General features: G+C 45.7%; 1 protein-coding gene across 6 annotated transcripts in view; it reads right to left on the reverse strand.

Annotated features, from left to right (window-relative positions):
• Positions 1–22912, reverse strand: part of SCIMP (SLP adaptor and CSK interacting membrane protein) — a 72551-nt gene extending 49639 nt beyond the window's left edge. For 4 of the 6 annotated variants that reach the window (XM_073615013.1, XM_073615014.1, XM_073615015.1 and 1 more), the window contains exons 1-3: positions 22783–22883; positions 18350–18454; positions 13561–13689 (exon numbers count right to left, since the gene is read on the reverse strand). In XM_073615013.1, coding sequence (XP_073471114.1) covers positions 13561–13689; positions 18350–18365 — 145 coding nt within the window. In that variant the 5' untranslated portion in view covers positions 18366–18454; positions 22783–22883. Of the gene's footprint in view, positions 1–13560; positions 13690–18349; positions 18455–22782 lie in introns of all 6 variants that reach the window. The other 2 variants (XM_073615016.1, XM_073615017.1) reach the window with 2 other exon arrangements.
• Between the last annotated feature and the right edge of the window lie 3623 nt (positions 22913–26535).

The raw sequence follows: 26535 nt of genomic DNA on the forward strand, positions 1-26535 counted from the left end.
GAGGCAGGCCAGGAAAGTCTGTGTGCATTTCCGCCGGTCATATAATGCCAGTGCTCGGCTGACGGACCTCCAAAAGGAGTTTAACCTGCCCAAGAACCGCCTAATCTGTGACATGCCCACCAGGTGGAACTCAACGTTGGCCATGCTGCAGCGGCTGCACACGCAGCAGAGGGCCATCAATGAGTACCTGTGCGACTATGGCACCAGGACAGGGTCAGGGGAGCTTGGTTTTTTTTCCCCACGCCAGTGGGCCATGATCAGGGATGCATGCACTGTCCTGTCACCATTTGAGGAGGCCATGAGGATGGTGAGCAGTGACAGTGCATGCATCAGTGACACTGTCCCCCTTGTCCACCTGTTGGAGCACACGCTGCGTGGAATAATGGACAGGGCACTTGAGGCAGAACAGAGGCAGGAAGAGGAGGACTTCCTTAGCTCTCAAGGCCCCCTTTATCCAGACAGTGTTCCTGCGTGCCCGCCGATCACACAGGAAGAGGACGAGGAGGAAGAGGAGGAGGAGGAGGAGGAAGATTGTGTCAGTATGGAGGTGGAGCCTGGCACTCAGCATCAGCAGCAGTCTTTAAGGGATCAGTCCCAAGAAACACATGGACTTGTACGTGGCTGGGAGGAGGTGGCTGCGGACCATGTCGTCCTTAGTGACCCAGAGGACTCCGGACCGAATGCCTCAGCAAACCTACGCTGCATGGCCTCCCTGATCCTGCAAAGCCTGCGTAAGGATCCTCGTATTCGTGGTATCAAGGAGAAGGACCAATACTGGCTGGCAACCCTCCTTGATCCACGTTACAAGGGTAAGGTTGCGGACCTTATCTTGCCATCGCAGAGGGAGCAGAGGATGAAACATCTTCGGGAGGCCTTGCAGAAAGGTCTGTGCAACGCGTTCCCAGAGACTGGGAGGTTACAAACTCCTGTTTCTGGACAACGTGTTGCTGAGGCTTCGGTCAGTCAAAGAAGGAGCGGTGGAGAAGGTGGCCGTCTGACCGATGCGTTCAGACAATTTTTTGGTCCGCAGCCCCAAGGTATGATCGGTTCCAGCAACCATCGCCAGCGTCTGTTTTACATGGTGCAGGAATACCTAGGGGCAAGATCAGACTTGGACACCTTTCCCACCGAAAATCCACTGGGTTACTGGGTCTTGAGGATGGATCACTGGCCAGAGCTTGCACAGTATGCAATTGAGCTACTGGCCTGTCCTGCATCCAGCGTTCTTTCGGAACGCACATTCAGTGCTGCTGGAGGCGTGGTAACCGATCACAGGGTGCGTCTGTCCACTGACTCGGTCGATCGACTGACCTTCATAAAAATGAATGAGTCTTGGATCACCACCAGCTACCAAGCACCTGATGCTGATGTAACCGAATAATTTTTTTTGAAATCTCAGATCCCTTCAAAGACTGCCTATGCTGATGCTGAGTGACTATCCCTGAGTAATTATCCTCTTCCTCCTCAATCATCACGCTGATAGCTTGTAAGAACATTTTTGGTTCTGGGTGCCACCACCAGTGCCTAAGGCACAATTTTTCAGCCCCTGTTTAACAGGGGCGTGTAATTACGATTTTTGATGTAATACTTTGCAGCAGGGCTCGTTCCTGCATTCCAACTAGAGTGTCTGTGAGGGGTTGCAGTGTTGTGGCACCAGCACCAGTGCCTAAGGCCCAATTTTTCAGCCCTTGTTTAACAGGGGCGTGTAATTACAATTTTTGATGCAATACTTTGCAGCAGGGCTCGTTCCTGCATTCCAACTAGAGTGTCTGTGAGGGGTTGCAGTGTTGTGGCACCAGCACCAGTGCCTAAGGCCTAATTTTTCAGCTCCTGTTCAACAGGGGCATGTAATTACAATTCTTGATCTAATATTTCACAGCAGAGCCCTGTGAGGGCTTACAGTGTTGTGGCCACAGCAACACCTAAGGCCCAAATTTCTGCTGAGTATATAGGGCAGGACCCTACTTTCAAACAACTAACTTACAAACGACTCCTACTTGCAAACGGAAGGAGACAACAGGAAGTGAAATCTACCCCTAGGAAGGGAAATTCTCTCCTGTAAGAGTTAATATGGGAAAAACATTTCTCCTTTCCACTGATGCTTTCCAATCCATTGGGACAAAAAGTGAGGTGAAATCTTCTGAAGAGGAGGAAAGACAGCAAAACAAATGTCACAGGGGTGATAACCCTTCCCTATGTTTTCCAAAAAGCTTAAAAAAGATTTTTTGGCTGGAGCTAAACACATTAAAAATGTACCCGTTCAAAATTACAAAGAGATTCTACTTAACAACAAACCTACAGCCTGTATACTGCTGTTCAGAGTATATAGGGCCTGGTGGCCCCACACCTTTCCTTATTTTAATTTGGGTGCGGGGTTCCCCTTAATATATATACAAGACCCAAAGGGCCTGGTAATGGACTGGGGGGTACCCATGCCGTTTGTCTCACTGATTTTCATCCATATTGCCAGGACCCGACATTACATTAAACCCGCAAGCAGTTTTAAATGAGATTTTTTCCTTTTTACCCATTTGGTGCAGGGACTGTTCTAAACACGGGAAACACGCGTCACTTTACAGGCATACTATAGACACCCCTCAGGTACGATATTTAAAGGAATATTTCACTTTTTTTTTTTACTTTAAGCATCATTAAAATCACTGCTCCCGAAAAAACGGCCGTTTTTAAAAGTTTTTTTTGCATTGATACATGTCCCCTGGGGTAGGACCCAGGTCCCCAAAACCCTTTTTAGGACAATACCATGCAAATTAGCCTTTAAAATGAGCACTTTTGATTTCGAACGTTCGAGTCCCATAGACGTCAATGGGGTTCTAACGTTCGTGCGAACTTTCGGTCCGTTCGCAGGTTCTGGTGCGAACCGAACCGGGGGGTGTTCGGCTCATCCCTACTCACAAGCCACCATACAAGGAATTGTTTTCATGTGGTAAGAAGATGTGGTAAGGTGGTAAGGTCTGGGAGACCTTAGCATTAAGAGGCTATTCACGAAACATTTAGGAACATTATGGACACTTTTTCTTTCAACATCCTGTTTACTAGTTACATCAGGATGTGAGGACAGCAAAAGTTTTCAACTATTTTCATCCATTCGGAGGACTATCTATCCTCACTATTTATTAATTTATATGTTTCTTCGATTTGGGACACATTTTACTTCACATTAATTCAGGAACATTTTTGATACTTTATTGCTATTTTGCACATCTGCAATTATTATTTGCACATTTTGGTCACTATATTGCTATTTTTGGCACATTGTATTTTTTTTTATATATTTTATATTATTGTTGTTATTCACTCATTCACATGGAGATCATTTTTTAGTGGTATTTCTTATTATCCCATTACAGGTTTGATTTGTAGTGATATTTATCTTCTGCGTGAGATCACTTTGTCTAGATCAGGGGTCTCAAACTGTCGGCCCCCCAACTGTTGCAAAACTACAAGTCCTATGAGCCATTGCAAGGCTGACAGTTACAAGCATGGCTCCCACAGGCAGAGGCATGATGGGACTTGTAGTTTCGCAACAGCTGGAGGGCCGCCAGTTTGAGACCCCTGGTCTAGATATATCATGTTTTAGTGTTTTGTGATACACTTTTAGGTTTTGCCGCATTTGATACACTAATTTTACACTAATTTTATCACCTGAGTTTGGTCACTAACTACATTTCTAGTTACTCTCAGTAGCGCGAGAGACACACTCACTTTCTCCCAATGTAATGCTGTGTGCGTGGTGCGCAACGACTTATATAGATATGGGGCATGGTCACCGGGTGATGTCACCCGTGACCCCGCCCCTTATGACATCACCGCCCCATCATGCCCTGGGCGTGACATCATAAGGGGCGGGGTCACCGGGTGACATCACCTGGTGACCACACCCCATGCCTATATAAGTAATTGCGCACCGCGCACACAGCATTACAGCGGGAGAGAGCATCGTGTCAACATCGGAAGAAGAGAAGAGGGAAGAAGACGACGGAGAAGACCGGGCCACCGCTAGCAAAAGAGTGGGCAAAAGAGCAGAAGATAGCGGAGGAGCCCGGCAGAAGATACCGGAGAGCGGGAGAAGAGGCCGGAGAAAGTGGAGAAGTCGGAAGAGACCCCCGGAGCTGCCTAATATATTACTTTAAAAACCTGTCTAGTGTGTTTTTTTTATTGACACTTTTTTTTCCCCAGGTGAATGGGTAGGGGTACGATGTACCCCATACTCATTCACATAGGGTGGGGGGCTGGGATCTGGGGGGCCCCTTATTATAGGGGGCTCCCGGATTTCGATAAGCCCCTCGTTCGCAGGCCCCGACAACCAACGGCCAGGGTTGTCAGGAAGAGGCCCTTGTCCTCTGGGCCTGGTATGCTCTTAGAGGGGGAACCCATGCCGGTTTTTTATTTAAAATTTGCCGTGGAGTTCCCCTTCAAGATTCATACCAGACAGTGCCTAGAAAAGTTGAATCCCCATTCATTAAAGTCGGACGCGTCTAACTTCAAGTCGCAGGGCAAAGTCGGATCCAAAGTAGGACGAGTGTTGTGTCTTACCAGTGTGAACCCAGCCTCAAACCTGGAAGCTGAAAACCTGTTTCTATGCAGAGCTGTACCAGATTTTGCACTCTTCAGTTTTAGCAAATCTCCCCCATTGTGTTCCTATTTAGAAAAAGTGTAACTCGGTACAATAGCAATGAACTCACACTGGTGAAATTGACTAGTGATGCCCAGAGGTACTCCTGTTGAACCAATCAAAACAATCCGAGGGTGAGATAATTTCCTTTTACTGCTGCTGTAATCACCATGTCAGATGTCACAAATCGGATGGTTAGAACAAGGATCCGACATCAATGATATTCAATGGCCTGAAGTAGGACCAAGTCATGCCAAAGTAGTGCAGGAACCTTTTTCAAAGTTGGACCGACTTGTGTCGGACCAAATAAGACAGCTCTCATAGGGAATCATTGATTTACACACGTCATGCGATATGAGCTCTCAAAGTCGAAGAGTATGTGGTACCAGTGTGAACCCAGCCTAACACTGGGGCCACCCGTGCGTTTGCGGTAAAGCGCTGCTTTTTTTGCAGCGCTTTACTGCTGTTTAAGTGGCGCGCTTTTAACCCCAAACAAAGGGGTTCAAAACCTTGTGTTGCGGCGTTTCCAAAGTGATTTTCAGGCGCTTTGAGAAGTGCTGCCCATTTATTGCAATAAGCAGGGGCATTTTGAAAGCGCTTTATACGCTCCCAAACCACCCAAAAGATGCTGCTTGCAGGACTTTTCTGCACTGCCTGGTTGTGAAAGCACCCATTGCAAGGATTGCTTTACAGGCACTATTTCTAGCGCTAAAACGCCTGACAAACTGTCTCAGTGAAAATTCCTCCTTTTGTAGAGAATTCCCTCCTCCCAAACATTTCTCAGTATAGTCCAAACGGTGGACGGCGCTGCTCTTTGCCTTATCTCTAAAAGGATATTAATCCTTCTAAATACCAACACTTCAAAATATCAGCTGCCCCTTTAAAAGTGCAATGCACCCTTTGTTGCTCAAAAAATTGTCGGTAAAAAGGGCGCTCGATATAAAGTGCGTGTGTACTTATATAGGGGTGTGAGAAACCTCGAGCTTTGGGCTACAAACATCTAGCCTTACAGTTTTATGGTGGATACTAGGATTTTTTTACATATGATGTACTCATGAATATTCATGCATAATTAAGCTATACCCAGTGTTCTCAAAAAGTGTTAAAATATACACAATATCTGCAGTATTAAAAAGATTTTTTTTAATCTCAAACCAACTATAAGCCCTCATGCACACAGGCTGTTAAAAAAACGTTATGAAAACGCCAGTATCCTTGCAGTGATTTTTTAAAACTTTTTTCAGCTTTTTTCAGAGTTTTTGCAATAGCGTTTTTGAGCGTTTTTGAGCGTTTTTCCGCGTTAGCGTTTTTGAGTGGTTTTTTTTTTTTCCATTTTTCTTTTTTTTTTTTTTTTCAATGGATCAAAAACGAAAAAAAACGTTGGTGAATGACGTTTTTGAGCGTTTTTGAGCGTTAGAGCGTTTTTACAGCTGAAAAACGTCTTTCAGAACCCACTGGTCCTGGGTTTTTTTTACAGCTTAAAAACGCCTATGCCACTTGCAGCTCAAAAACGCCTAGGTGGGCATGAAGCCATAGACTAACACAGACAGGCCTTTTTAAGCTGCAAAAAAAGCTCAAAAAAGCAGCTGTAAAAACGTCCGTGTGCATGAGGACTAAACAATACAAATAATCCATATGAAAGTATTAATAAAAATAGTCCATATGAAAGTGTTAATAAAAAAATAAAAATAAAAAAAATGTTGCTAGAAATGATCCCAATAGCCTCTAATACACTAACAAAAAGATGCAGCTAACAGAGCAACCATAAGACAGTTGAAATCAATGATTAAACCTAGGTTCACATGTCAAATCGCTTGCCAAAATCGGCAGCTATTGCCGGCAATGGCACCGAATTGGTGGGATGCCGCACTGATTCCCAAAAGTAGTTTCTGTACTACTTTTGGCAACTTCGGGTGTGATTTCAATAGACATCTGTGCAGGAATCCGCACGGATGTCTCTGAAATTGACCCAAAGTGGGACTGAACTCGTGGGTATGAAATCGAGCGAGTTCAGCTTAACTATTTCAATCCCGCAACAGTATGAACCTAGGCTAAGTCTAGGTTCACATCTATGTGGCTGCACTTGATGCGTTTTTTGCGTTTTTAAACCAGCGTTTTTTATGCGTTTTTGCATAACGCGTAAATGTGAACTAGCACCATAGGAAACCATGTTAAATGGACTGTAGTGCGTTTCTGCAAACTGCAAAACGCACTAAAAAACGCATAAGTGTAAACGTAGGGTAAAACTGCCTTATGGCTGCTTTGTTAGCTGCATCTTTGATATCTTTGATATGGACTATTTTCATTATAATACTTTTATATGGACTATTTATATTGTTTATAGTTGGTTTGAGATAACAAAAAAATGTTAATGCCGATATTGGGTATAGTTTAACACTGGATCCTTTTTTGACAACACTGCATATAGCCTAGACTTGTGTTTTTTTTTTCCCGACCTCACCTACTATGTTATCCACCATATAAGGCTAGATTTTTGTAGCCCATAGCTTGAAGTTTCTCATACCCCTATATAAGAACAGACACATTTTATATCAAGGGCCCTTTTTACCGACATTTCTCAGTATAGACCTACCTCTCCACCAGTATAGACCCCCCTCCAGTTTAGACCTCCTTCCTCCCCAGCAGGACAGAATCCCCCCAGAAGAGACCCCCTCCCTCCCCACTAGTACAGCCCCCCCCCCAGTGCAGATCTCCTCCCTCCTGACCTGTACAGATCCCCCTTCCAGGACAGACATCCTCCCTCCCTACCAGTACAGACCCTCCTCCAGTACAGACCTCCTCCCTCCCCACCAGTTCAGACTCCCCCTCCAGCACAAGCCCTCTTCTTCCCCAGTAGAATGTTCCTTTCCAGTACAGACTCCCTCCCAACCAGTACAGACCCCCACTCCAGTAGAGACCCCTCTTCCGGTACAGACCTCCTTCTTCTCCATTAGTAACAACTTCCTCCTACCCCAGTCACCATTAGCAGAGACCCTCCCTACTGTAAAGACCTTTCCCTTCCCACCAGTACAGACCCACCTTACAGTATAAACCCCTTCCATCCTACTAGTACAATCCTCTTTCAGTACAGATTTCTTCCCTCCCCACAGTATAGACCCCCTTCCAATACAGGCCCCCCTCTCTCCTCAGCAGTACAGAGCTCCCCCCCCCCCCACAGTACAGATTTTTTTCCTCCCCACAGTATAGACCCCCTTCCAATACAGAACCCCCCTCTCTCCCCAGCAGTACAGAGCTCCCCCCCCCTCCAGTACAGATCTCCTTCCTCCTGACCTTTACAGATCCCCCTTCCAGGACAGACTTCCTCCCTCCCTACCAGTACAGACCCTCCTCCAGTACAGACCTCCTCCCTCCCCACCAGTTCAGACTCCCCCTCCAGCACAAGCCCTCTTCTTCCCCAGTAGAATGTCCCTTTCCAGTACAGACTCCCTCCCAACCAGTACAGACCCCCACTCCAGTAGAGACCCCTCTTCCGGTACAGACCTCCTTCTTCCCCATTAGTAACAACCTCCTCCTACCCCAGTCACCATTAGCAGAGGCCCTCCCTACTGTAAAGACCTTTCCCTTCCCACCAGTACAGACCCACCTTTCAGTATAAACCCCTTCCACCCTACTAGTACAATCCTCTTTCAGTACAGATTTCTTCCCTCCCCACAGTATAGACCCCCTTCCAATACAGACCCCCCTCTCTCCCCTGCAGTACAGAGCCCCCCAGTACAGATTTTTTCCCTCCCCACAGTATAGACCCCCTTCCAATACAGACCCCCCTCTCTCCCCAGCAGTACAGAGCCCCCCCCCCCCTCCAGTACAGATCTCCTCCCTCCTGACCTGTACAGATCCCCCTTCCAGGACAGACTTCCTCCCTCCCTACCAGTACAGACCCTCCTCCAGTACAGACCTCCACCCTCCCCACCAGTTCAGACTCCCCCTCCAGCACAAGCCCTCTTCTTCCCTAGTAGAATGTCCCTTTCCAGTACAGACTCCCTCCCAACCAGTACAGACCCCCACTCCAGTAGAGACCCCTCTTCCGGTACAGACCTCCTTCTTCCCCATTAGTGACAACCTCCTCCTACCCCAGTCACCATTAGCAGAGACCCTCCCTACTGTAAAGACCTTTCCCTTCCCACCAGTACAGACCCACCTTTCAGTATAAACCCCTTCCACCCTACTAGTACAATCCTCTTTCAGTACAGATTTCTTCCCTCCCCACAGTATAGACCCCCTTCCAATACAGACCCCCCCCTCTCTCCCCTGCAGTACAGAGCCCCCCAGTACAGATTTTTTCCCTCCCCACAGTATAGACCCCCTTCCAATACAGACCCCCCTCTCTCCCCAGCAGTACAGAGCCCCCCCCCCTCCAGTACAGATCTCCTCCCTCCTGACCTGTACAGATCCCCCTTCCAGGACAGACTTCCTCCCTCCCTACCAGTACAGACCCTCCTCCAGTACAGACCTCCTCCCTCCCCACCAGTTCAGACTCCCCCTCCAGCACAAGCCCTCTTCTTCCCCAGTAGAATGTCCCTTTCCAGTACAGACTCCCTGCCAACCAGTACAGACCCCCACTTCAGCAGAGGCCCCTCTTCTGGTACAGACCTCCTCCTTTCCCATTAGTAACAACCTCCTCCTACCCCAGTCACCATTAGAAGAGGCCCTCCCTACTGTAAAGACCTTTCCCTTCCCACCAGTACAGACCCACCTTTCAGTATAAACCCCTTCCACCCTACTAGTACAATCCTCTTTCAGTACAGATTTCTTCCCTCCCCACAGTATAGACCCCCTTCCAGTACAGACACCCCTCTCTTCCCAGCAGTACAGAGCTCCCCTCCCTCCCCACCAGTACAAACCCCCTTTCACCTTAGCAGTACAGGACCCCCCCCCCCCCCCCTAAACAACCGATTCTCCTCCATTACCACCAATATAGGCCAACCCTCCAGTATAGACCTCCTTCCTTCCCACCAGTACAGCCCACCTCTCCAGTACAGAGCTACCCCTCTCAATTACAGACCTCCTCCCTCCAGTACAGACCCCAGACCTCTCGACTGGAGCCAAGGAGAAGCTTCCATCAGCTTGCAGGTAAAACTCATTCATCAGCAAATCCTGTGGTAAGCCCCTTAATACATCAAGTCATTCATATGCAAATTCCTTTAGGATTTGCATATACATGACTTCATCTGTGTGCACAGTCTACAGAGGTGAGCCTTTCCAGGACTCTTGTACACTTGACAGCAGGAGCAGGTTCAAAATGCAGGACAGTGCCGCACAATCAGGGACTGTTGGGAGACATGTATGAGTGGTGACTTATGTGCATGCTTATGGCCTCTTTAAGGACAAAGCAGCACACGGTTGTGTTGCCCCAAGTTATACCATTGCTGCTGTAGAGGATGATGCCCTGAATGTGCTGTCTGACAGGGATGCTTGAATTTCTTAACTGTCCAAACCATAATTACAAATCCTTTGTCGCCTGAAACAATGTTTATGAGTTTTGGGGTACAATGGGTAAACTGCACATAATTGCAAAAAAAAAAAACTTAAAAAGGCAAATGAAGAATTCAAAGTTAATTTGCCAAGAGCACCCTGTGACCAATCAGAATTCTTGTTCCATTTTTATAAAAATGAGGGGTAAAACTGGCATCAATTCCAAATTTGTTTCTTATTTTCCTTTCCCAGTTTTCATGAATCAGTATTCTACTTTTTATTTTGCAGCAAATGTAAATTGCAAAGTTTTTCCTCCTTTTAAAAGTACTTGAGAAATACACAGAAAAACAGGACATGAAAGTCTAAGCACTTCCTCTTTAATGCTGCTTTATTTTTGGATGAAAGGTGGCGTTAAGAAATGAGTGCTGACATACCACAGTTCAAAGATTGGATATGTTAAATGTATTTGTGCTGGGTTTGTGAGGGTCTTATAGTGGTATTAAATCCAAAAGCAAACATTTATTATATTGCACCCTACCAATTCTTAGCTATGATAGCTGTATTAGTTTTCTTTTTAGGCTTGCTTTCTTCTATTTTCATCTGGTAGTCTGGTCAGTAAATCTGTGGTTTTCAAAAGAACAAGCTGTTCTGCAGATGTATCATTTACAGGGATGAGACAAACCATTTAACACAGGCAGGGGTGCTTACAATGATGTAAAACCTTTATCCCAAAACAAAAAAGATTTATGATTGTAACCGCTTATAAAGTATTAGCTGGGGTTCAGCTTCAGTTTGTTGGTGTATCTAAATCTGCTAGTAAATCTAACACTCCCCTCCCCCAAGACTGACAATGCTGCTGTCCAAAGGTGCCCCTGTTGCTCCTTCATCCAGAGTGGAGGCACTCTAACACAGGAGGTGTGTTACTGGCCAAATCACCAGGTGACAGAGGATAAAAGCCTGACAAAAGAAAACAAATGCAGCCACTACATCTAATGAAAGTTAAGCTGCAATATATTACATTTTTGGTTTTGGGTTTAAAGCAGTTGTAAACCGCTGGATGATTTTTTTTTTTTGTTCTTACCCTGCAAGGTAATGTTATAATGTGCTAGTATGCATTGCATGCTAGCACATGGTGTTAAACTTACCTTAAAACGAAACCCTTCCAGCGCTGAGACGTCAGAGCTGCAGGTGCTCCCATCTTCACCCATCTTGCTTTCGGGTTTGCAGACTCCGGCTCTGTGACTGGCCAGAGCCGCAATGACGTCACTCCCGCGCATTAGTGTGGGTGGCACATGCGCCAGTGATATCACTGGCTGCATTCACAGTAAATATCTCCTAAACGGTGCCCGTTTAGGAGATATTTACACTACCTATAGGTAAGCCTTATTATAAGCTTACTGATAGGTAAAAGTTAGTGATGGAAGTTTTCTTCAACTTTAATACCGCTTTACTGTTGCACTGTTATAGAAAGTTGTGGTTGCAGACATCCTCTGCAATCTCCAGGCACAGGTCGGTGGTAAGCTCCTGGAGTCCTGGACCTGAATTTTCTGCATTAGTGTTGGAGGTAATGGGTCACTTCTCTTCTGTGTTATTTGCTCTGCTCAGGGGCAATACTGACATTTCATCTGTCCATATTGTCTACGTTTGTACTTCAGTAATCTATCCTTGCCAAAGATATGGAACAATATACTGCAAGCTATGCAGTATCTAATATAAATATGCAATGAGGGGATTTTTTTCGTTTATAACAACCTTTGTGAAAGAGATAGGGAGAGGTGAACCTATACGGTTTCAAATTATTTTAAAAAAATTAAACAAAGTCTGGTTAAAAAACATCCACACAATGTTTTTTGACTTACGCCTGTTTTGCAATGGCAGTTCAAAAATAAAAGCAATTTTTAAAAAGAGTATCTGCTGTATCTGCTGCAATAGTTACATAGTTAGACCCCTTTCACACTGAGGGCGTTTTGCAGGCGCTATAGCATTAAAAATAGAGCCTGCAATCTGCCCTCAAACAGCTGCAGCATTGTCTCCAGTGTGAAAGCATGAGGGCTTTCACACCGGAGAGCTGCGCTGGCAGGACGTCAGGAAAAGTCCTGTCAGCAGCTTCTTTGGAGCGGTGAAGGAGCGGTGTGTTTACTGCTCCTCCACCGCTGCTCCCCATTGAAATCAATGGGGCAGCGCTGGGATACCGCCGACAAAACGCCGCTATTGCGGCGCATTGCGGGCGGTTTTAACCCTTTCTCGGCCGCTAGCGGGAGGTAAAAGTGCCCCGCTAGCGGCCGAAATGCGGCGCTAATCCGACGCTATGGGCGGCTCAGTGTGAAAGGGCTCTTATGGTTGGTGGTTGGTTGAAAGGGTTGAAAAAAGACACAAGTCCATCTAGTTCAACCAACAGGGGGAAAAAAAAAAAAACACACACACATACACACAAATAGAAAACCACCATATACAAGATCCTATATTCACAGTTGATCAAGAGGAAGGCAAAAAAAACCTGCACTCCCCTGCACTCTGACACCATCACCACCACTGTCCTCTGACACCATCAGAGACCAATACAGCGACCGCAGCCTAGCAATGAACATGAGGACACAGAGGGATAGTTCACTGCTGGAGAATGGGGAGCATTGTTTGCCAGGGGAGCAGAGGATCAGGTAAGTAATGGTGCTTTTTCTGTGCCCTAGACTAAACGAGCATTTACCCTTGCAGTGTGGGCATAGCCACGCTGCAAGAGAGGACTTTTACTTTTATCAGAGTTGGGCTTTAAAGGATAAGTTCACTTTATTGAACATGTCACATGTTACACCCATATTCAGGGTGTAACACGTAACTTGTTACAAATGCACCCCCCCTCCCCATTTTGACAGTGAGCGGAGGATCTTCTCTCCCCTCTGGCTGTCAAAACTAAAAAAAAGCAGAATTCCTTTCATTGACACCAACGATGGAGCACTATTGCATCCACTGACACCAACAAAGGGGCACTATTCCTCCCACAGACACCATAAAAAGGGAAGAATTCCTTCCATTAATACCAACAATGGGGCACAATTCCTTCCATTGACCCCCAACGTTGGAGCAATTCCTTCCAATGACACCGATGATGGGGCACAGTTCCTTCCATTGATACCAATGATGGGGCACTATTCCTTCCATTAACACCAGCGAGAGGCCACTATTCCTCCCACTGTTACCAAAAATGGGGCACTATTCCTCCTTCTGACACCAACAATGGGGCACTATTTCTCCCACTGACACCCAAAGATAGGGCATTGTTTATTTTCACTGGCCCTAGTCCAGCCCCCCCTAAAGGTGCAAGGACAGTAAACTAGCCCTTTGTTTAGAAAGTTTGGCGACCCCTAGTTTATAATATAGCTGAACTAGAATATGTTTCCTTTTCAGTTAGTTGTGCATACAAGAATACTGAATGATCAAGCTTGATTTCATAACTGAAAATCAATTATACGCAATTGGGACAGTCAGTGTGAACTTACTTTTTGATAACCGAGTTCTGCACGCACAAATCACAGCAAAGGAGATGATTGCCACTAAAAGGATAATGCCTCCAAACAACAGAAGCCAAAAATACTGCCTATACCATGGCATCGCTATCAACGTTTCCACTGTAAAAGACAGTAAAAATAATCAATTAAATACACTTCAAAATATGACATAGAATATGCTCTTTACAGGTCAACAATATCATTGTGTACAAGGTTTGCTCATAGAGAAGCTGCTTCCTGCGATCCTGAGACACAGACCGGGACATTTTGGCAGACAGGTCCCAAAACACAACATACTAGGTAGGCTCAAGGTACGTAATTACGTTTTTTGTACATATTTAGCAAGTCCCAGTTCTGCAACTGGATAAAGAAAATCTGATACTATTTGAATTATGAAGGCTACAACTGCTGAGCTGGTCTGAAAATGCCATCTCCAGGCTGTCAGCAGGCCCTCTGCATCATCACTTACAGTATAGGGCTATTAAACCTGCATTGTACACAGAGGAGATAAGCATACAAGCACAGATGGGAGAACCTTGGAGAAGTGGCTTTGCGGGATTGACTACACAGACGGAGGAAGCATACAGGAGCAAGGGATAAGTTAAGTATTACTTGTTGTTGCTGTTCCTTTAGATGTTATAAGCAGTTAAATAATATGTAAACCCAACATTTCATATTCCTGGTATGGGCCTGCTGTACCATGTACTTGTATGAGAAAGTATTCTGTTTTTTGTATTGCTTCCTTTGTATGAAATCCCTGGTGTTCCTGACAGTCACGCTTCCCTATTAAAAACTTACCACACTAGGCATGAGAGCACAGTGTGGTCAGTTCTCTAGCTGTGCTGGGAACTCAGTCTGCTCTTTTTCAATGAGCAGACTTGTGCAGACACCCCCCTCCTTGAACAGCCATTCACTGGGAAAACCAGTGTGCTGCCATTTATGTACCCTAACCTCTCTATGCAGCTGAGAACAGAGATTATGTAATCACTTCTACAAAAAAGGGGGAAAAGGTGTTTATAATGTTTTTTATATGTATACACTAATGTTTTACCATTCATTTCTATTTTAAAGTGGAACTCCAGGAAAAAAAAAATTCAAAACAGCACAATTCCAATAAACCATCTTTAACCACATGCCGACGGCTACAGCGCGGTCGGCTTATTCTGGGAGGGCATCATGGACTTCCCCCCAGAATCGCACGCACCCGGGAATGTCTGTGACCGTTGGGTCCTTCGGACCCAGCAAATCACGGAGCGGGGTAAAGGGCCAATGACAGCGGCCCGATCACTTGTCAACAAACCGGAGCTTGTCCAGTGCAGCTCCTCCCCTCTGCTCGCAGCGATCGGTACAGTGTGCGAGGAGAGGGGAAGCCGGATGCAGCAGCACTGTGGGCTATCTCTGGAGTGCCCACAGTGCTGATCTGTGCCCATCCATGTAACATCCATCCAACCCTGGCTTATCCATGCTCCATGATCCATGCTCCATACATCCCTGACTCATCCATGCTCCATCCATCCCTGGCTCATCCATGCTCCATCCGTGCCCATCCATGCTCCATACATCCCTGGCTCATCCATGCTCCATCCATCCCTGGATCATCCATGCTCCATCCATCCCTGGCTCATCCATGCTCTATCCGTGCTCATCCATACATCCATGCTCCATCCATCCCTGGCCCATCCATGCTCCATCCGTGCTCATCCATACTCATCCATGCTCCATTCATCCCTGGTTTATCCATGCTCCATCCCTGGCTCATCCATGCTCCATCCATCCATGGCTCATCCATGCTCTATCCGTGCTCATCCATACTCATCCATGCTCCATTCATCCCTGGCTTGACCATGCTCCATCCCTGGCTCATCCATGCTCCATCCATCACTGGCTCATCCGTGCTCCAACCATGCTCATCCATGCTCAATCCATTCTCAAACATGCTCAATCCGTGCTCCATCCATCCCTGGCTCATCCGTGCTCCATCCATGCTCATCCATGCTCCATCCATGGCTCATCGATGCTCATCCATGCCACAGCAGTGCTCATCCTTGCCATAGCAGTGCTCATCCTTGCCACAGCAGTGCTCATCAGTGCTCATCCGTGCCACATCAGTGCTCTTTTTCAGTGCAACTTTGTGTTAAAAAAAATGGGTTTTCATTTTCTTTGCATGTTTTCCACAAACTTGCGGAAAAAAATTACATGTTCAAAAGACTCATTATGCTTCATAGAATATATGTTGGGGTTTCTGTTTTCCAAAATGGGGTCATTCTGTGGACGTTTCCATACTCCTGGTGCTCCTGGGCCTTCAAAAGTGTAAGAGGTAGTCAAAAAATGTAATGTGTAATTTATGTCCCTAGAACGCCTGATGGTGCTCCCTGCATGTTGGTTCTCTCTACGTGGCCACGCTGTGTAAAAGTCTCACACATGTGGTATCGCTATACTCGGGAGGAGTAGTAGAATGTGTTTTGAGGTGTAACTTATGGTATGCATACGCTGTGTGAGAGAAATAACCTGTTAATATGACAATTTTCTGTGGAAAAAAAAAATCTTAATTTTGCAAAGAATTGTGGGAAAAAAATTACAACTTCAAAAAAGTCACAATGCCTCTTACTAAATACATTGGATTGTCTACTTTCCAAAAAGGGATCATTTGGGGGGTATTTGTACTGTCATGGCTTGTTAGTGCCGATTCACACAGGGACGGCACGACTTGAGGCGACCTGCACACGACTTCAGCGGCAACTTGCAAAACGACTTCTGTATAGAAGTCAATGCAAGTCGCCTGAAGTCACCCCCAAAATACTACAGGAACCTTTTTCTAAGTCGGAGCGATGTCGCTCCTATTAGAACGGTTCCGTAGTACAGAACGGGAGGTGACTTGTTAGGCGGCTTGGTCGCCTGACAAGTCGCCCCTGTGTGAACCGGCACTTCGGGTCCCAAGAAATGAGATAGGCCTTCAGTACATCAGGTGTGATAAATTTTCAGTGATAGGCACCATAGCTTGTAGACTCTATAACTTTCACAAAGACCAAATAATATACACCTATTTGGTTATTTTTACCAAAGAAATGTAGCAGTATAAATTTTGACCAAAATTTATGAAGAAAAGTGCATTTTTTTTTACAAAATGTTTGGTCTTTTTTCATTTATAGTGCAAAAAATAAAAAAAACAGTGGTGAACAAATACCACCAAAAGAAAGCTCTAATTGTGTAAAAAAAATGGATAAAATTTTCATATGGGTTCAATGTTGCCTGACTGAGTAATTGTCATTCAAAATGTGAGAGCACTGAAAGCTGAAAATTAGTCTGGTTAGGAAGGGGGTTTAAGTGGCCAGTGGGCAAGTGGTTAAAGAGGAAGTGGAAGTGTTCCTCTTTAATTGTACCTACAGGTAAGCTGCATTCGTGGGAGTGACATCTTCGTGACTACGGCCAATCACAGCATTGGAGCCAGCGAACCCGGAAGTAACTCCCGGAAAGATGTCGGCCCTTTAAGCGGTGTGCTGGCGCCGATTCAGGGCATCGTTCTAAGGTACAGTGCCTTGAAAAAGTATTTATACCCCTTGAAATTTTCCACATTTTGTCATGTTACAACCAAAAACCTAAATGTATTTTATTGGGATTTTATGTGATAGACCAACACAAAGTGGCACATAATTGTGAAGTGGAAGCAGGGCCGGTGCTACCACTAGGCAGACTAGGCAGCCGCCTAGGGCGCACTGCTGCCTAGGGCACCCGGCCACTGGTGATCCTACTCCCTCTCTCCCTCAGCAACTAACTTAGCAGGCAGCCGCTCCGCTCCCGAGTCCCTCCGTACAGTTTCAGAGGCGCTGGTGCAGCAGTGGCGAACTGTATCCATTATGAAGGAAGGGAAAGGAAACATCCCCTGCACAGCTGCGCGCCCCTGATCATCACAGTGCCACAGCCAGTGAGTGTGACCTCTCCGCAGGATGTGGAAATCTTGCAAAAAGACCTGAACAAATTAATGGGGTGGGCGACTACATGGCAAATGAGGTTCAATGTAGAAAAATGCAAAATAATGCATTTGGGTGGCAAAAATATGAATGCAATCTATACACTGGGGGGAGAACCTCTGGGGGAATCTAGGATGGAAAAGGACCTGGGGGTCCTAGTAGATGATAGGCTCAGCAATGGCATGCAATGCCAAGCTGCTGCTAATAAAGCAAACAGAATATTGGCATGCATTAAAAGGGGGATCAACTCCAGAGATAAAACGATAATTCTCCCGCTCTACAAGACTCTGGTCCGGCCGCACCTGGAGTATGCTGTCCAGTTCTGGGCACCAGTCCTCAGGAGGGATGTACTGGAAATGGAGCGAGTACAAAGAAGGGCAACAAAGCTAATAAAGGGTCTGGAGGATCTTAGTTATGAGGAAAGGTTGCGAACACTGAACTTATTTTCTCTGGAGAAGAGACGCTTGAGAGGGGATATGATTTCAATATACAAATACTGTACTGGTGACCCCACAATAGGGATAAAACTTTTTCGCAGAAGAGAGTTTAATAAGACTCGTGGCCACTCATTACAATTAGAAGAAAAGAGGTTTAACCTTAAACTACGTAGAGGGTTCTTTACTGTAAGAGCAGCAAGGATGTGGAATTCCCTTCCACAGGCGGTGGTCTCAGCGGGGAGCATTGATAGCTTCAAGAAACTATTAGATAATCACCTGAATGACCGCAACATACAGGGATATGTAATGTAATACTGACACATAATCACACACATAGGTTGGACTTGATGGACTTGCGTCTTTTTTCAACCTCACCTACTATGCTCCCCATACTATGTTCCCCACACTGGCAGCGGCAGGGTCAAGTCATCGGATGCAGAGAGCTGCAGAGGAGAACTCCAGTCACAGTAAGACCGTCACCTGTGAGTAAAAGTTTTCACTGTCACTGAGAATCTCACCCTGCATTATCGCATTTACATGTATACAGATATAGTATATGTATAATGATCTGCCAATCACTCTGATTTGTGTGTACCAAGGGCCCCCCCCCAGTAAGGTTGCATTTTTGGGGGCTGGTAAGGTTGCATTTTTGGGGGCTGGTAAGGTCGTATTTATGGGTGCTGGTAAGGTCGCATTTATGGGTGCTGGTAAGGTCGCATTTATGGGTGCTGGCAAGGCCGTATTTATGGGTGCTGGTAAGGTCGCATTTATGGGTGCTGGTAAGGTCGCATTTATGGGTGCTGGTAAGGTCGCATTTTTGGGGGCTGGTAAGGTTGCATTTATGGGTGCTGGCAAGGCCGTATTTATGGGTGCTGGTAAGGTCGCATTTTTGGGGGCTGGTAAGGTTGCATTTATGGGTGCTGGTAAGGTCGCATTTTTGGGGGCTGGTAAGGTTGCATTTATGGGTGCTGGTAAGGCCGCATTTATGGGTGCTGGTAAGGCCGCATTTATGGGTGCTGGTAAGGTCGCATTTATGGGTGCTGGTAAGGCCGCATTTATGGGTGCTGGTAGGGCCGCATTTATGGGTGCTGGTAAGGTCGCATTTATGGGTGCTGGTAAGGTCGCATTTATGGGTGCTGGTAAGGCCGCATTTATGGGTGCTGGTAAGGCCGCATTTTTGGGTGCTGGTAAGGTCGCATTTTTGGGGGCTGGTAAGGTTGCATTTATGGGTGCTGGTAAGGCCGTATTTATGGGTGCTGATAAGGTCGCATTTTTGGGGGCTGGTAAGGTTGCATTTATGGGTGGAGCCAAGGGGGGCGGCAAAATGAGGTTTCGCCTAGGGTGTCAATAATCCTTGCACCAGCCCTGAGTGGAAGGAAAATGTGAAACAAATTGCTTTCATAAGTCACCTAATTAGTAAATAGAGTCCACCTGTGTGTAATTTCTCAGTATAAATACAGCTGTTCTGTGACGCCCTCAGAGGTTTGTTAGAGAACCTTAGTGAATAAACAGCATCATGAAGGCCAAGGAACACACCAGACAGGTCAGGGATAAGGTTGTGGAGAAGTTTAAAGCAGAGTAATGCCCCGTACACACTATCGGATTTTCCAACAACAAATGTTGGATGTGAGCTTGTTGGCTGAAAGTCCGACCGTGTGTATGCTCCATCGAAAATTTGTTGTCGGACTTTCTGCCAACAAATGTTGGCTAGCAGGTTCTCAAATTTTCTGCCAACAAAACTTTGTTGTCGGAATTTCCGATCATGTGGACACAAGTCCGACGCACAAAAGTTCACGCATGCTTGGAAGCAGAAGGGGCCGCACTAGCTATTGAACGTCACCACGTTCCCACATTCATAATTGTTGGCCAACATTTGCGTGACTGTGTGTATGCAAGAAAAGTTGGAGCCAACAACCTTTGAACAAAAATCCACGGTTTTGTTGTCGGAAAGTCCGATTGTGTGTACGGGGCATTAGAGTATAAAAAAAAATCCCAAGCTTTGAACATCTCACGGAGCACTGTTCAATCCATCATCCGAAAATGGAAAGAGTATGCCACAACTGCAAACCTACCAAGACATGGCCCTCCACCTAAACTGACAGGCTGGGCAAGGAGAGCAGCCAAGATGCCCATGGTAACTTTGGAGGAGCTGCAGAGATCCACAGCTCAGGTAGGAGAATTTATCCACAGGACAACTATTAGTAGTGCACTCAACAAATCTGGTCTTTATGGAAGAGTGGCAAGAAGAAAGCCATTGTTGAAAGAATGAATACAAATGCATGCCACACTTTTCACATATTTATTTGCAAAAAAATTGTAAAACCATTTATCACTTTCCTTCCAATTCACAATTATGTGCCACTTTGTGTTGGTCTATCACATAAAATCCCAATAAAATATATTTACATTTTTGGTTGTAACATGACAAAATGTGGAAAATTTCAAGGGGTGTGAATACTTTTTCAAGGCACTGTAAGTATTTCATAATGAACTAGTATGCAATGCATACTAGCTCATTATTGCTTTGTCTTACATAGTTAGTCAGGTTGAAAAAAGACTAGTTCAACCATAAAAAAAAAATACATTAAAATAAAAAATATCATACAATCCCATACCCATAATTGATCCAGAGGAAGGCAAAAAAACCCCCAGAAAAGCAGGATCCAATTTGCTACAGCAGGGGAAAAAAATTCCTTCCTGATCCCAGAGGCAATTGGATTTTCCCTGGATCAACTTTACCTATAAATATTAGTACCCAGTTATATTATGTACATTTAGGAATGAATCCAAGCCTTTTTTAAAGCAATCTACTGAGCTGGCCAGAACCACATATGGAGGGAGTCTACTCCACATTTTCACAGCTCTTACTGTGAAGAAACCTTTCCGTATTTGGAGATAAAATCTCTTTTCCTCTAGACGTACAGAGTGCCCCCTTGTCCTCTGTGTTGACCAAAAATTGAATAACTCGACACCAAGTTCACTATATGGACCCCCTATACCCAATGTTGATCATATCCCCGCTTAATCTCCTCTTCTCAAGAGTGAATAAATTCAGTTCCTCTAATCTATCCTCATAGCTGAGCTCCTCCATGCCTCTTATCAGTTTGGTTGCCCTTCTCTGCACTTTCTCCAGTTCCCCGATATCCTTTTTGAGAACTGGTGCCCAAAACTGAACTGCAAATTCCAGATGAGGTCTTACTAATGATTTGTACAGGGGCTAAATTATATCTTTCTCTGGATTCCATACCTCTCTTAATACAAGAAAGGATTTTTCTCACTTTGGAAACCGCAGCTTGACATTGCATTCTATTATTGAGCTTATGATCTACCAAAACCCCCAGATCCTTCTCCACCATTGATTCCCCCAGTTGTACTCCCCCTAGTATGTATGGTGCATGCATATTCTTAGCCCCCAAGTGCAAAACTTTACATTTATCAACATTAGGTTGTTTTTTCTTTTTGGAGGTTTACAACCTCTTTAATGACTGGAATCATATGCTCACAGCACTGCTCTGTCGTGTACAGTTTAATTCATGCCTGTACATGTGATTATAATGTAAATTTTTTATCTTTGAAAGGATAAGTTCACCTTCGGGAACACGTTCCACCCATTAGGGTGGAACATGTAACGTTCCCACTCCTGCAGCTGCTTGGCAATCCACTGCCTCCCTGTGACAGCAGTACAGGGAGAAGTTCCCCGTACCAGCTGTCACTTGTGGGGCTCCACTCACACGGGCACTTCATTCATTCAGAGACCCTTTGCGGCTGTCGACTTGTAGTTCTCAATGAACTAGCACAGCGTTGTTAAGCGCTCTGGTAGTTCATTGATTCTTCCTGTCAGTGTGATGTATGATGTACAGGTAGACAGCTTACACTGACAGTCGGCAAGAGACCTGCATGACACCAGTGATCCTCTGATAGCTGGTGTAATGCTTTCAAGGCTCCTAAAAAAAAAACAACTTTGTAACTGCAATTTTTTTTACCTTTTTATTAAAATAGTTAACATGTCATACATACCTTCTGAGGTTCCCCACCAGCGCTCCAGGCTCCTCCTCTACGGCAAGTGGCCCTATTGAAAGACGCTTTCTATCAGGGCACTTGTACAGGCTCATTCCCGAGCCACACTGACTGGGTTCATTGACATGCATGGTTTACCTCCCCAGCTCTACAGAGGAGAATGGAGGGTCTGATTGGGTCTGGCTGTAAAATGGACAGCCAGACCCCATCAGACCTCTTGTGTGGAAGGCCGGATGACAGGTCTGTGCCCGTTCTGTCCATTTAAACCCAACTGCCCTCTGATCCGATCCGGCAAGAAGGAGGAGATCTGTTCTGTTTTTATTTTTGCTGGATCGTATCAGAACCTGCTTCATAGAGGAGAATGGAGGATTCGATTGGGTCTGGCTGAAGAATGGACAGCAGGACCCGATCGGACCTCTCGTGTGAAAGGGGCCTAGGAGTGAAAGGCAGGAGATGTGAGCAATAAGATGTGTCATTGATTGATTGCTTCTAGATAGTGAATAGTATTGTTTTATGCTCTGTTACTATATACAGTATATACTATATATAAACATATTTAACTTTCTTTGAGCCTAAATAAGTGATTTGATCCTTCACTCTGGAAATTTCAACATACAGCAAACTCATATACTCACCATTAAGACTACAGATTTCGCAAAACACGCAAAACATTGTTTCTTAATCTTTGGACAGATAAGAATATAGAGACTAAATTATTCTACCACATTGACACTAATACCTATATAAACATACATCTTATGTAGCCAATAGGAAAAAAAATAATAACTTACAATATTTTTAGCCAAGTCTTTTTGTGTGTCCACTCCAATCTTTTTAAGCTACTTCTCATTGCAGCACTATAAAGCAACTGAACCGAAAGAAATACATGCAAGCTGTACTATATTTTGAAACAGTCACTCTGACTTCCTGTTGCTGCTATTTATGTGTAAATGACTTTGAAACATATTCCATGAATTCATGATTGCATACAATATAGCCGCTTTACTGTATGTGAAGCACTAGAGCCCAGTGACACGGATCTGACCACAACTTCCACATATCAAGAACACCCAAATGTCACTGACATTTTGCCTTTATCTTGGTAATTATTAAAGAATAATTCCCCGGTGATCATAGCATCATTTGCTATTCACATTAAAGGGACACTTCAGTCCCCTTTAGGGGAAGGATGAGGTTAGGATAGAGGGATAAGATGTTTGCTATGGTAGGAATTTTTGTTTGGGATATTTGTGCTCTGGGGTTAAACTTTTTTACTGGTAGGAGAGAGGGAGGCAATTTTGCTTTTGGGTTGACTAAATAGGTGCAGGGGGAGTATACTTGAACTCTGCACTCAGTACAGTGGTGTATTTAGGTTTTGTGCTGCCCTAGGCCTGACTAAACTCATGCACCCCCCTAATTTATATATGACCCACCCCTTGCTGCCGAGGCCACACCCCTTCCTGTTTAAGACCCACCCTATCATCTGTAAACCACACCCCTTCCTTTTTTTAGGCTCATTTGTCACCTTTCAGGGGGGAGGGGGGAACAGGTACCTGTTTTTGACAGGTACCCTTCCCCACTCCCTGGAGACTGCAACTAAATGTGGACTGTTTAAAGGGTTTGCATTGATTTTAGCATGCATGGAGCACTTTGCACATGCCAGTGGCGGCTGGTGCTCAAAATTTTTGGGGGGGTGCAAACAAACTAAGAAATTAAAAAAAAAAGACATCAATTGCAGCCTCACTGTGCCCCATCAAATGCAGCCACTGTTCCATCAAACGCAGCCACTATTCCCACCAAACGCATCCACTGTGCCCATCAATTGCAGCCACTGTGCCCCATCAAACGCAGACACTGTGCCCACCAAACGCAGACACTGTGCCCACCAAACGCAGACACTGTGCCCACCAAACGCAGACACTGTGCCCATCAATTGCAGCCACTGTACCCATCAATTGCAGCCACTGTGCCCACCAAACGCAGCCACTGTGCCCACCAAACGCAGCCACTGTGCCCACCAATTGCAGCCACTGTGCCATCAAATGCAGCTACTGTGCCCACCAAACGCAGCCACTGTGCCCATCAATTGCAGCCACTGTGCCCATCAATTGCAGCCACTGTGCCATCAAATGCAGCCACTGTGCCCACCAAAACGCAGCCACTGTGCCCCATCAAATGCAGCCACTGTGCCCACTAAACGCAGCCACTGTGCCCACCAAATGCAGCCACTGTGTCCATCATTTGCAGCCACTGTGCCACCAAATGCAGCCACTGTGCCCACCAAATGCAACCACTGTGCCCATCATTTGCAGCCACTGTGCCATCAAATGCAGCCATTGTGCCCCACCAAACGCTGTCACTGTGCCCATCAATTGCAGTCACTGTGCCCATCAATTGCAGTCACTGTGCCCATCAATTGCAGCCACTGTGCCTTTAAAACGCAGCCACTATTCCCACCAAACGCAACCACTGTGCCCATCAATTGCAGCCACTGTGCCCCATCAAACGCAGACACTGTGCCCACCAAACGCAGACACTGTGCCCACCAAACGCAGACACTGTGCCCATCAATTGCAGCCACTGTACCCATCAATTGCAGCCACTGTGCCACCAAACGCAGCCACTGTGCCCACCAAACGCAGCCACTGTGCCCACCAATTGCAGCCACTGTGCCATCAAATGCAGCTACTGTGCCCACCAAACGCAGCCACTGTGCCCAATTAAATGCAGCCACTGTGCCCTCCAAACGCAGCCATTGTGCCCATCAATTGCAGCCACTCTGCCATCAAATGCAGCTACTGTGCCCACCAAACGCAGCCACTGTGCCCCATCAAATGCAGCCACTGTGCCCACTAAACGCAGCCACTGTGCCCACCAAATGCAGCCACTGTGCCCATCATTTGCAGCCACTGTGCCATCAAACGCAGCCACTGTGCCCACCAAACGCAGCCACTGTGCCCACCAAATGCAGCCACTGTGCCCACCAAATGCAACCACTGTGCCCATCATTTGCAGCCACTGTGCCATCAAATGCAGCCATTGTGCCCCACCAAACGCTGTCACTGTGCCCATCAATTGCAGTCACTGTGCCCATCAATTGCAGCCACTGTGCCTTTAAAACGCAGCCATTGTGCCCCATCAAACGCTGTCACTGTGCCCATCAATTGATTTATTCAATAACTTTACCTGCTGTTCTTTGGGGTTCCCTTGTGCCTCTCTCTCTCTTCCTGACGTCACTGCCAGACCCTGCCCCAGTGCTGAGGAGAAGGGTCAAGCAGTGTGGAGGAGGGTAGGCGGAGCATAAGGCTCCACCTCCGCCAGTCATTGGCCGCTTATGGGGGAATGAGTCACATGCCGCCCCCCCGCATGAGAGGAAGTCCCCCCACCCGTCTTTCTGATTCCCGGCTCCTGCGGCCGCCCCCCGCACACATGCAGCCCACGGCGGCCGCCTTGCTGTAGCGAGCCTAGTCGGCCTAGGCCAAAACACAGCCCTGACTCAGTACACAGGACTTATTGATAAAATTCCCAAAGGGATATGTACCTGAGAACAGGGTGACACTATAGGTACTTTTGTATTAGTGTGCCAACGTCCTTATATCAATTGCATGAAATATAAAAACTAAGAAAATGGACTTTGAAGGCACACGAGTAGCTTAACTATAAAAAGTAAAAGTAGTTTTATTTAGTTTAAATTGCAAAGATAAATGGAGAAATACTATAAGTGTTACATTGATTATATAAAAAATGCTCTGTATTCAGTTTTTTCACCCTACAAGCAATTTAAACCTCCTCTTAATATACATATGACTTATAATCGAACATTCACAAAATATGTGAGGGATGGATTCCCAAACCAATAATGCGATTTAAGTGAGTGTCAGATGAGGAGTTGTGGGTTCAATTGCAGGTCCGGGTGAGTATTTCTCTTAATTGCTCAACATGTTGTGCGTCTGCGTGACACTTCCTCAGGAGCTTAAGGAGTTCTGCCCATACGATCAGACATAGTGAAGAGCATACAGTGTAGTATTGTAGCTGATTAACTGTATCTTGCGAGTTCTGGAGAAGGCTATTCCTAAGATGGTTAGAATAGCATTCTCTAGGGCACGGTTTAAGGCCTGAAAACTTATCCTATTGGGATGGAAATCGATCTGACCGCTTACAGTTGCTTCATGAATAACTGACATGGGGAAGACCCTGGTCATGGAAAGGTATATCTATCAACACAGAGTAAGCCCAGGTAGATTTGAAAAAATCTGGTCACCATGGCTGGATACCCCTGGGCTAAGTCCCAGGGAACTGGTGATATCCAGAATCTTACAGTGCCCTACGGAAGGACCCTAACGAGCTAGAGTTGCATAACACCAAATATAATGTATATGTACTTCAGCATATTCTGGACTTGAAGGTCATGATGATGGGATTAAAATTAAAAGGCACCAGGATAACCACGAAATGTAATTATAGATATATGCAAATGCATGTATGTACATTGGAAACTGTCTAAACCTGTTCAATAAACACCTTTTTTGATTAAAAAAAAAAAA

This window comes from Aquarana catesbeiana, linkage group LG02 (genome assembly GCF_042186555.1).
Source record: "Aquarana catesbeiana isolate 2022-GZ linkage group LG02, ASM4218655v1, whole genome shotgun sequence".
NCBI classification, from domain to species: domain Eukaryota; kingdom Metazoa; phylum Chordata; class Amphibia; order Anura; family Ranidae; genus Aquarana; species Aquarana catesbeiana.